Source organism: Crocuta crocuta, unplaced genomic scaffold (assembly GCF_008692635.1).
Source record: "Crocuta crocuta isolate KB4526 unplaced genomic scaffold, BGI_CrCroc_1.0 scaffold278, whole genome shotgun sequence".
Taxonomy (NCBI): domain Eukaryota; kingdom Metazoa; phylum Chordata; class Mammalia; order Carnivora; family Hyaenidae; genus Crocuta; species Crocuta crocuta.
This window is the reverse complement of record NW_027532173.1, coordinates 1,884,439-1,896,325: the sequence shown is the minus strand read 5'-3', so window position 1 is coordinate 1,896,325 and position 11,887 is coordinate 1,884,439. Positions and strand designations below refer to the sequence as shown.

The 11,887-nt window shown below is 43.3% G+C and overlaps 1 protein-coding gene across 2 annotated transcripts; it reads right to left on the bottom strand.

The window, feature by feature from the left end:
* Positions 1-282: 282 nt before the first annotated feature.
* Positions 283-10,367, bottom strand: SLN (sarcolipin). Of its 2 annotated transcripts, none has more exons than XM_077777442.1 (2): positions 10,305-10,367; positions 283-451 (listed from the first exon to the last, which is right to left on the bottom strand). In XM_077777442.1, exon 2 carries the CDS (start codon positions 376-378, stop codon positions 283-285), a length of 96 nt encoding a protein of 31 aa, XP_077633568.1. In that variant the 5' UTR covers positions 379-451; positions 10,305-10,367. The 2 variants fall into 2 exon arrangements, with proteins under 2 accessions (XP_077633568.1, XP_077633567.1); XM_077777441.1 differs by lacking the exon at positions 10,305-10,367 and adding an exon at positions 10,135-10,234.
* Positions 10,368-11,887: the final 1,520 nt, after the last annotated feature.

Sequence of the window (11,887 nt, the reverse complement as noted above, 5' to 3'; positions counted from 1 at the left end):
AATCATTTAATTTTAACCTTGTGGCTTGTCTAACACATCTGCAGGAAGAGTTGAGGAATAAATCTAATGCTCACTGGAAAATACTTAGCAGCCCTTGAGAACAGCATCTTTAGAGTACCCACAATTGATCCTAACACTGGAGGCACCTCAGATATGGTGAGGGTGGGTCAGAAGTGCCTTGGAGCACTGAGAAAGGCATCCCATGACAGCAGTGGGAGCTCAGGACACGCAGCAGGCAGCTCTGGAGAGATGCAGCCAATCTCAGGAGCATGACATGGCTTCTCAGTACTGATAGGACCTCACAAGGAGCCACATGAGAATAACAGTAATCAGGACAATGGTGAAGTTGAGGAACAGCTCCCGCGTGGATATCCCCATTCTTGGAGTTGGCTCGGCGAGAACTGAAGGCAGACTCCTGAGGGCGCACCAGAGACCTCGTGCTTGTCCTCACCTAACAGGAAGTTACAGAGAGAACATGGGAAGATAAATGAGCATGCTTTCCTCATTGTGGAAGAGGAGACTGTGAGAGGCCGAACCGTGACCCCAACAAAATCTCTGTGTTGGAATCCTGACACCCAGTGTCTCAGTGTGTGACTGTATTTGGAGACAGGGTCCTTCAAAAGGTAATTCAGTTTAAATGAGGCCACCAAGATGGACCTTAACCCATTATGACTAGGGTTCTTCTAGAAAAGGAGATGAGGACGCAGACATATACAAAGGAAGACCACGTGAAGGCAGGGAAGGCAGTCACGTACCAGCCACGGAGAGAGGCCTCAGAAGAAATCAACCTTGCCAAGACCTTCATCTTCAATCTCTAGCTTCCAGACTATCTTTGGACTAGAGCCTCAGCTCTTCCTGGCTCTCCAGCCTGCTGACCTCTCCTGTAGACTTTGGACTTGTTGGCCTCCATAATCACATAAGCCAATTTTATTTATATGTCTATCTATATCCATCTCAGTATCAACATATGGATGTAGGTCTCTCTCTCTCTCTCTCTCTCTCTCTCTCTCACACACACACACACACACACACACACACACACACACACTATTGGTTCTGTTTCTCTGAAGAACCCTGACTAATAAGGAGAACCTGGCTCTTCTACCTAATGTGAAAAAATCCAATAAAGTCTTGTTGTTGTTGTTTTTTTCCTGTGATAAACATACAGACGCTTTGGATAAAACACAAAATATTCTATTTTCTCTCTTCAATGTGTGTGTGTGTGTGTGTGTGTGCTTGCTTTTCTAACTTAGAATACTGGCAAGCAAGGTCACCAAAACAAAATAAAACTCCCAAATGTGGTATGGTTTAGTGTCTGTTCTTGCACTGAATTGCATGTAGAAGGAGAACGCCATAATCTCTCAAGCTTCAGGCTGTCATAGGTCTTCGCCTAGCCCTGTGAAAGCATGAAGCATGTGTAGCAGCTGCTTGGCGTCTTGTAAGCCCTGCATTAGGCATGGAGCCCACTGGGGTCAACCAGAAGTCCCTTGCATAGCAGACATTCAGTCAAAAGAGCAAGTGTTAAACTCATGGGTACTTCTATTTCAAAAAGGGCTTGTGCCAGCTATTTTTAGTCAAGTGCAGGATGTGCTTATATTGTAAACACTTCAAAGAGCAGGGATGGTATCTTTATAGTTTGTACAGATAGTGCATGCAGGAAATCATACTTTGGTAACACATGTAACGTAGTCAATCAGATTATGACCTTCGTGAGGGGCATAATTGGCACTTTGTGTGTACAAACCAAATGAAATTAAAGATAAAATTTTAGATATCTAGATACTAAAATTTTTGATACTCTGAAGTGAAAAAGTTTAGGAAGAGGGAGTGTTTCATTTATTGTTAAGGGTGGAAGTTCAGGGCATAGGAAGGGTTGTTAGCAAGTTTTGACCCTGAATGACATTCTTAACCATCTAACCGGACTGAATTATGAATTTTAATTACTGTGCTCATTATGTTATTAATAGACCAAATTATTAATTATATAAACCAACTAAATAAGCATTCTTCATACTATGTAATGGTTAATATACCATACAAGTTCAAATCAGCTGGTGACAGCCAGTGGATTGTTCAATCTTGCTTTAAAAAAATAGGACTGATAATGACTGATTTTTGTATCATTTTCCTTTTAATTCTTACCCATCTTTTGGCCCTCCACATGAAGAATACAGTAAATTGCCAATGAAACTCTTTACACAGATTTTCTTGAAGGAGAAAGTAAAGGAAGAAAATGAATGGATAAAGGAAGTAGAGAGAAGGTGTAGAATATACATAAAACCACAAAAGAACAGGAACGTGATGAATCCAGCCAGGAAGCCTGGAGGCAAAGGAAAGAGAATCATAGGCAGACTCTTTCTCCATGAATTTTGACGGAGGAACAAGGGGGAGAAGAAGGGCGGAAATGGTGGGGGAAAGGGAGAGAAGCAAACCATGAGAGACTCTTGAATGCTGACAAAAACTGAGGACTGATGGATGTGGGGGGGAGGGGGGATGGGCATGGAGGAGGACACTTGTGGGGATGAGCACTGAGTGTTATGTGGAAACTAATTTGACAATAAACTATTAATAAAAATTTTTTTTGAGAGACAGAGAGAGACAGTGAGAGACAGAGCGTGAGCAGGGGGAAGGGTAGAGAGAAAGACAGAGGTATAGAATCTGAAGTAGGCTCCAGGTTCTGAACTGTCAGCACAGAGCCCAACATGGGGCTCAAACTCACGAGCCGAGCCGTAAGAGCAAGACCTGAGCTGAAGTCAAACACTTAACCGACGGAGCCACCCAGGCACCCATCTATGAATTTTTAAATAAAATCAACTCCTGGTCCAAACCTAATTTATTTGGGTACATTTTGAAGAAATACAAAGGTATGCAAAAAGAGGGAGACAGAGGCTCTATTTATAATGATCAGCCTAATTCAGGGAGGGCAAAATCACTGTCCCGCCAGATCTCCTTAGCAGGTTAAGCTCTTAAATGAAAGGATTCATGGCGAGTGGTCCAACAGAAACATACTCAGAGCATATTATTGAAAGCTGGCCACAGCGCTGTTTGTGTGACCTTCACAACTCTGTGACCTTTACCACTTGGGCAAACATTACCATGATTTTTACGTGTCCCACAATTGTAGCTGAGAAACTGACTTTGAGGGAGAAGTTATGTTGTTTGTGCAATGACACACAGCAAGGTAGAGGCTGAATTAGAACTGCCAGACTGCTAGTAGTTGTGAGAACATGGTTACTACACAGGAGTGATACAAGAAGGGGGTATTACTGCAGTTAACTGTCCTGACTACCCAAAGTTTGTGTACATTTTCAACGCTTTGGGAAAACAATTTGACATTTTTTAATTAAGGCTGATAATACTAATTCTCTATTCTCCAGCCATTTCACTTCTACTCCAGAAACTCAAGCACGTATGCACCAGGATTCACAGCCAGGAATATTCATAGCAAAATTAATATCCCCAAGCTGGAAACAACTCAGGTGTTCAACAGTGGAGTAGACGGTGAATTTGGGTAGATTCATACATTTTAATGCTATAGAACAAAGAAAATATATGAACTATAGAAACACTCAATAAGATATGTGGATCTCACAAATATAACTCTTAGGCCATAGAAGAATTTACAAAAGAAACCTAGACTATGACTCCATTTATACAAGATCCAAAACAAGGAATGTAATCATATTGTTTAGGAATGTTGACATAGGTTGTAAAATTATAAAGAAAAGCATGAACAAGATGATCTCAGCAATCAAGATGGTGATTACCTATATGGCAGGGCAGAAGGGAGAGATGATCAAGAATGGATTTCTGGGCTGCCAGCAATGATCTCTGTCTTACCTGGGTGACAGTATACAGGTGTTGCTTTATAATTATTGTTCAAACTATGCTTTATGATTCTTTACATTTTTCTCTCAATAGTCTCCAAATGGATGGGCTATCTCATATATTTCTTCATTTCCTACAGTTTACCTTTTCCTACTTCTTGCACTTTGATGACGAACTTAAATATTTGTATTTAAATGAAGAAAGCACAGAGTCAAGGTGAGAATATCTAATGAACCCAATTTAATCAACACGTATGCTAATAGTAAAAAGCAGACTGTATTTTCATACACATTTATACTAAAATTAGGCAGAAATTGAGATTAGCAACCTTCCATTTTTCTGCTGTTACCTACAAAGACAATTTTGGCCTCGTTGTAAATCTTCCCTGGAGTCAAGATCGCACCATATGATCCAAAGTGATTGCCATATGGGTGAAATAAAAACCAGAAAAGCTCTGAATAAATTGACATTGACTTTCTTTGAATGGAGGCTTCGAGAATTAGGAGGGGAGAAAACGCACACCATGAGATGGAAAAAAAGGAAAGCAAGAATAAATAATACTCGTTACATCTTTAAAAAAATACTGTGTACAACAGGTATTGCCTATTTCATTAAGAAATGGAAACATGCCTCTGTGCTTCTCATTTGCAACTTGTACACACACACACACACACACACATTCTATGCTAAGTATAAAAATCCTGCTGTCACCTGCGGAGGGTCAAGGACACAAGTGGCTGCAATAGGCTTCTTCCCTTTCTCTCTCCAACTTGGGCTCCAACTCCTGCTCGTCTCCCAGGCTCTCTGGAGTCCTCGTTTCTGGGCAGGACCTAAAGTAGTCTGAGGGAGGTGGCTAGCACTGTGATGTCACTGACGAAACATCTCAGAGGAACAACCTCCAAAGGTTTGAGGCTATTTGTGTTTAGGGGGAGCAAGAAAGATGTTGACTAAGACTCTATTGCTTTGGCTGCTGATCTGTAATAACCCTGTAGGGACTCCAGGTGCTCTCTTCCAGTTGACTTTAGGTACAATGGATGTGGATTTTAAATTCATCTTTTACATCTTCGTGAGTATCTCCTACAAGTGTTTGAAACCTAATAAACCAACAATAATAGACTGATATTAACAGATGGGTGCTGAAATTGGCCGCTCCTCCTACTCAGCATGTGAGGGTGTCAAAATACGACTTCACTTTACCACCCACATCCTTAACTATTGGAAATGCAAAGACTTCTCTGCCTTACACACACACATCCCGAACCGCACAGGCACCAGAATTCAACAGGCATCTTTGGCTCCTTCAGAAGTGACCATAGTCCAAGGAGTGAAACTGATCTCCTCAGTCACCTGCTCTGCATACGATTCCAGCTAGGCTGTATTTTGGAAGTTTACACATTAATATACCGTTTCATCTGAAACAGCTGTGGAAGCCCTGGTTTATATATCTCTGTCAGGAAATCAATACTGCAGCAAACCCATACAGCAAAACTCCTTTGTAGAGACCTAGGGGCCAAAAGGAAAGCGGGTTGAAACTAGTGAAACCATAAATTGTGGAATCTGTCCTCAAGAAATAGAGTTGTGTAACTTTGAAATATAAACAGTGATTGAAAACTAGGCTGTTGAGATGAGTTTACAATCAACATTTCAGATGTCTGGAGGTCATCGGAGCCCCGTGAAGTATTTAGCTGGACTTGAAAGCATGGGACCCCAGCAACTGTGTTTGCTCAGCAAATCCCTTCTTTATAGATAATAGAGCAAATCCCCCTCTGAATTTCCAATTAGGGTCAATCAAAATAAGGCATTCCCAGTAGGCTTAACTAGCAAAATTCTTTGGGTAGTACGCTCATAGTCAAACCTACCCCACCGTTCCTCCTACTCAGAGACATTACTAAAAGAAAGACTTTCCATTCCATGTCTTCATTTTCAACACAAACCCAGTGCCAGAGAATGTTAATACAACACTCTGTCACTACATGCATTGTAAAAAGATAGTGTGGTGAAGTGACAGATAGTATATAATAATTACAGCGCAATCGAACATTGGCAATTATCTGTTGCCATCTGGCAAACCTCTTAAATGTAGTCAGATTTCTGTCTTTTGCCTCCAAGCCCTTGCCAGATCATTTCAAATGCGAGGACTGTTTTCTTGGTCACCAAGCCACACCCACACCTTGTTTTAACCGCTCAAAATTATTTTGTGGGCAATTAAAAAGTAATATATTTATTATGGAAAAATTGAAAATATTAAATCATAAAGATAATTTATATCAGTCATTAATCATATCATCCAAAGGGGGGAAAATCCTTCCTACTAGTCTTTATTCATGTTTAGACTGCACAGATACAATCTCAAATTCCCAAGATATTTTTGGTAAAGGAATCTGATCCTTGAGAAACCTGTATCTTTTTTGACTCATGTAGAATCAAATTCATGCCATACCACGTGTTTGTCATTGCATTTATGGGACAAGCACTTATTTTTTACACTACTCAAAACAGAATTAGCTCTATCATATGTAAAACATTAAATACAGTGGGGAAACATTATCATTTCCCAGGCCGCCTTGCCAACACTGTCAATTTGGTCAAACTGGTCAATTTCAATGTAACTTGGAGGGATAATCCTACTGCTGAATCATGAGTCAGTTCAATTTGTCCACTTGGTTGTCCCATATAAGTTTATCCAATTTATACCAGGGACGACTATGGCCAGCACACTGACAAATTCCCTGATAGAACCTACAGAAGCTTCTACATATTAGTGGCTTATCCTGTGATGTCATAGAGACTGGAGTTAATTGAGAATTCAGCTTATTAGTCTGGGGGTGCCTGGGTGGCTCAGTCGGTTAAGCATCTGACTTCGGCTCAGGTCATGATCTCACAGCTTGTGGGTTCAAGACCCGCGTCGGGCTCTGTGCTAACAGCTAGCTCAGAGCCTGGAGCCTGTTTCAGATTCTGTGTCTCCCTCTCTGACCTTCCCCTGCTCATGCTGTCTCTATCTCTCTCTCAAAAATAAATAAAACATTAAGAAAAAAGAGAGAGAGTTCAGCTTATTAGTTTGACCTAATGGCTCCAGAAAAATCTCTCCAGCCGTCCAGTTACCCGACAAGTATTCAAATGCCTAAGGGTAGGAGGATCTGCAGATCTATTTTTTAAAAAAATCAACATTACTCAGTTAAGAAATGAGAATAACAAGATTTCAAACCTCAGTGCCAAAGCAAATGCATCCCTTTCAATTAGCCTTCTTTAAAGTCTGCTGATATTTTCCTTTCTGTGAGCAATTCCCTTGATTTGACAGCACTTACACTGTATCAACGTTCTTTCAAGGTGCTGTTCTGTCCATCAACAAGAAGAGGTACTAAAAAATCTTGACATTATTTCTATGCCTATTAACGTAGAATTTAGCCAAGAGCCAAAAATGTCAACTAAATAATAATCACCTTGACACTGATACCGATGATCTAACTGGCATTTATGTCCCCTCCAAAGCGCCCCATACCCCACTCACGACCACCATACAGTCTTAGGTGTAAAATAGAATACCCTTTGAGAATTACTGTTGAGCTTTTGTGCCTGGTTAGGAGCTCTTGTAGCTTGTTCAATTTATTTATTCCCCATTTCCATCCACCTTTTTCCTTTGGAAAGTAAACTCAGTCCATGAGTTCTGTGTCAAGTCTATGACACAATGGGAAAAAATCAGTAAGAAATCCGTAAGTCCTGATGAAAGGTGATAAGCTCTTAGCACGTCATGGTAATGAATATGATGTTGACGGTGCCTTTCTCACATTCACATCTTCACATCCAGCTGGTCATGGAGCTGCTCAGAAGGAAAGAAACCACTCTCTGCTATTTTTTTTTCATTATTCCAAATATGTAAGTACAAACCCAAAGAAAGAGGAAACCCTATTTCTTGAAGTTCTCTCCATGCCCTTAGAAGAGTAATGATTATTATCTGTATTCTTTTTTAAATATTTTTAATGTTTATTTATTTTGAGAAAGAAAGAGTGCAAGCAGGGCAAGGACCGAGAGAGAAAACCCAAGCAGGCTCTGCACATGTAGTGCAGAGCCCAAGGTGAGACTCAAATCCACGAACTGTGAGATCATGACCTAAGCCAAAATCCAGAGTCAGATGCTTAACCGACTGAGCCACTCAGAGCCCTCCTTTTTAATCTGTAATCTTAAACACTTGTGGCATGTGTGTGATTTTTGTCTCACTAACTGGATTTTCATTTCAAAGGCAGGGATAGTCTCTTGTATTTATTTGTTCTCTAGCCATGGATCGAACCAACAAAGTATCATAATAGATGCTCCAGAATGCATAACAAGGGGCTCAGCCCGAGCTGAGCCTCCATCATATCATATCTCCTACTGGGACCCAGGCGTGTCTGAGCATGCCCGGCAAACATGAGTGTGGGAAGTTGAGGTCAGTGCCAGACCTACTCATAAAAGAATCTAGACACCACCTGGGACAGAACACTCCTCTGAAGGGAGGTGGTCAAGAAGACACGTGTGGTTCAGCAACCGGGAGAGTAGATAGTCATTCCACTGCACATCACACAGATTCGCTGGTCCCATGAGAAGCAGATGCCAAGATGGGAGTAAATGTGCAGAACAAAAGTATATTATGGGAAACGCCTGGGAGAGAAAATACAGAGGGAGGAGGGGAGACTGAGAGAGTCATCGAACAGCAAGAGAAAGAGACGGGGAAAAACTGAAGGGAGGTGGGGAGAAGCATCTCATACGCTCGAACTACATCCAGTTCTAAGGATGGTTTGAGCAGGCTATTAGGAAGCCTCAAGTCACAGCTGTGCGTCAGAGACGTCCCCGTCTCCCAGGGATGAGTTGGCCTTCATATCCCCCCGTGCTCATCACTGGCTGGGAGCAGCCCATGGCAGGCCTAGCTTCTGTACAAAAGTGTGATTTCGGCGCACGGCAGCTGGGGTCCACCCCAATGACATTGCTGTGGTGAGAGGCACATTCTCGCAGCCACTATACGCACATACTCCCCATCCTGCTTCACTACAGCTCCGAGTCTGGGTCCTAGCAGAGAGACAGGGCTATGCATAAAAACCCCATCGCTCTTCTAACAATTTAACCTCAACATTGTGGAGCACTGAACGAGAGAGACAGATTCTCACGGACCTCGGCACCTTCACAGAACCCGCAATATTACTGCCTTCTGGTGTCACAGAGCCCGCAATACCTATGGTGACTTAACTTGGAGTTTGTATTAAGCGGTGCAGGCCTTAGAGGCAAATAATAGCAGAGAGTAGCTTCAGCTTCAAGAGCAAGAAAATGGCAAGCAGTGTGTGGTAGCCAACAGGGTTTGTGCGTGGATGCATATGAACCACCTCCTCAAGTTGCTGGAAATAATCAGGAGGAACATTACAGGGGCATCAGTCTTGCCTAACAGGCAGGCGCGAGAGCTGGAGAGCTGTGTATTTCGTCCTTTTTATAATAATCCATTTTAAGTCCTGGGTTGGTGAGATGACACCTGCTAACATCATTTGACTTGGAACCAATTAAATTCCTCTTCTCTGGAACAAGTATATTTCTGCTCTATAATAAGATTCTGCAAGCAAACAGCTTGCTCTCAGCACATTAAACATAGCAACCAGGGAGAAAAAAGAAGCGGCCAAAAATGTGTTTACTACCAGGCTAATACCATCTGCCCTCCAAACACGCCCAGGTTTCAGATTGGCTTTGTTATTTTTCTGATGGGAAATAAGAATTCAGCAGTGGGAAGACTAGCCAGACGCGCCTACCCGAAACCTTCTGTTTCCTGGTGAACTTGACGGAGGATTTCACTGAAGCTCTTCTGAGAACCTGTCAGTCAGACTAACACAATTGCAGTTTCAACACGAAGAATGAGGATGAGTCAAAACTGCCTGTTCCCTGTGAACGAGTTCGTTTGGCTTTAGCCATGGCTGTTACAGCAGAGAGAACAAGGTCGTGAAGAATCATGAAAATCCAACTCCGCTCTCTGTAAAGGCAGTGACAAAACCCAAGTGCCCCAAATGGGGAAGATTAGCCGGAGGCAAGCTACCGGCTAGGCTGCCTTTTGGATGAGGGACGTACTATCTCTGAGAGAAATTGGGCTCTTGTTCTAGAGCCTGGGGAGTAACCTTACCTCCTGCACTTTTACAGTAAGTGATGTGAAGCTGCCAGGGGCTCATATTCTGGGAATTTGAGCAGCTTATCTGGGAGAAGTGGTTCAGGCCCTTCAGCTTGCATTTTGCTGGTTCTTGCCTTCATTTGCCAGGGTAAAGAGAAAAGGGGGGTCCCCACCCCTCGGGCCAATTATACCTTGTCCTCATGGGGGTATCCTTTCTGTGCGAACAAAAATCCAGCCAGCTAACATTTTCTTCTCCTCTGCCCCTCTTCCGCTAGCTGCCACAGCACTCCCCCGAGCTGCCAGCCGCTCACTGGCTGCCAACCCAAACGGAAGACATCCCTGCCACTTCCGATGAACGCACCTCCCAAGCATCACCGCGCCTTGCCTCGTCTTGTGCTTCCAAGATGCTTTTCCTCTGCAGCCGCCTCTGCTCAGTACCGCAGATTTTGACCATTGCGAGTACCAGGGTTACACTTCCTTCCGGAGCAAAATGAGGAGGGGCAGGGAGGAAGCGTGTCTCTCTCTGTGTGCTCCACCCTGTTGAGGAATATCACAGGAATACCTCCTTGCTCTCATTCCAGGGTCTTCCCAGGCAGGAGTTCATGGGGAAGGTCGGCCAGGGGCTACGGAGAAGTAATAGGCATCTTGTTATCTCAGACTCACTTCTTGCCTTTCACGACTAACGTGTGATACTCAACTTACCTTCTCTTAGAGTGAATTCTCTCCCGGGAGGTGGCTAGGTTCCCAGGGCAAATCGACCTCTATCAGGGCCGCTCTATCAGTACGTAAGACATGAACTGACAAACCCGGGAGTGCGGCGCCAGACCCCGCTCAGGCTCAAGTTCAGGCCGTACCACATCCGCATCCTGTGCTTCCTACCATTCGTCTTTCCATCGAGGTCAGAATGGAAATTGCCTTCTCTGCACTCCAGATGACAAGCACACTGCTTTGTGTGTCAGTGGTTTCCTGTAGCTCCCAGATGAAGCTCCAAACCTTCAGCTGCAGAGACAACAGCCTACCGTGATCTAGCTTCTAAACACTCCGCTGCCGTCCTCTGCAACAGACCCAAGCTTGGCAGCACTTAAGACGGTCTCTCTGTGTGCATATGCCATTCCTTTTGGTTAGAACATTCTTTCTCCCTTCCCTCAACACCACCTACTTTTGTGTGATGATGAACAATAGTACTGGATTCAAACATCACAATCCCTGAGCTTTAAGGCTGGGACCCATGCTGCCCAATACACTACTAATTCCACTCTTTTGTCAGCATTGACCTTCTTATCCGTCTCCTCAACTTAAGAACATAGATTGAATCTCTCACCCTCTAGACCCAGTGCCTGGTCAGGTAGTGCAAAGAATGGAGTGGGCGCCCCACAGAAGTTTCCTGAATAAAAATATGTCTGGGGGCACCTGGGTGGCTCATTCAGTTGGGCATCTTAAGTCTTGATATTGGCTCAGGTAGTGACCTCGCGGTTCATGAGATTGAGCCCCGCGTTAGACTCTGTGCTGACAGTGCAAAGCCTGCTTTGGATTCTCTCTCTCCCTCTCTCCCTGCCCCGCCTTCCTTTCTCTCTTAAAATAAATAAACATTTAAAAAAGAAAAAGAGGGGCGCCTGGGTGGCTTAGTCGGTTAAGCGTCCGACTTTCGCTTGGGTCATGATCTCGCAGTTCGTGGATTCGAGCCCCGCGTCGGGCTCTGTGCTGACTGCCAGCTCGGAGCCTGGAGCCTGTTTCAGTCTGTGACTCCCTCTCTCTCTGACCCTCCCCTGCTCACGCTGTCTCTCTCTCTCCTAGAAATAAATAAAACATTAAAAATTTTTAAAAAGATAAATAAATAAATAAAAAAGAAAAAGAAATCTTAAAAAAATACACGTCTGTAAAAATGATTTGTTGATTAATAACTGTTCAACTCTGGAGAGTTGTGTTTTAAAAAATAAAACTCTC

Bases quoted from the DNA above. Each gene is read 5' to 3' on its own strand.
- SLN (XM_077777442.1), bottom strand. From the start codon at position 378: ATGGGGATATCCACGCGGGAGCTGTTCCTCAACTTCACCATTGTCCTG.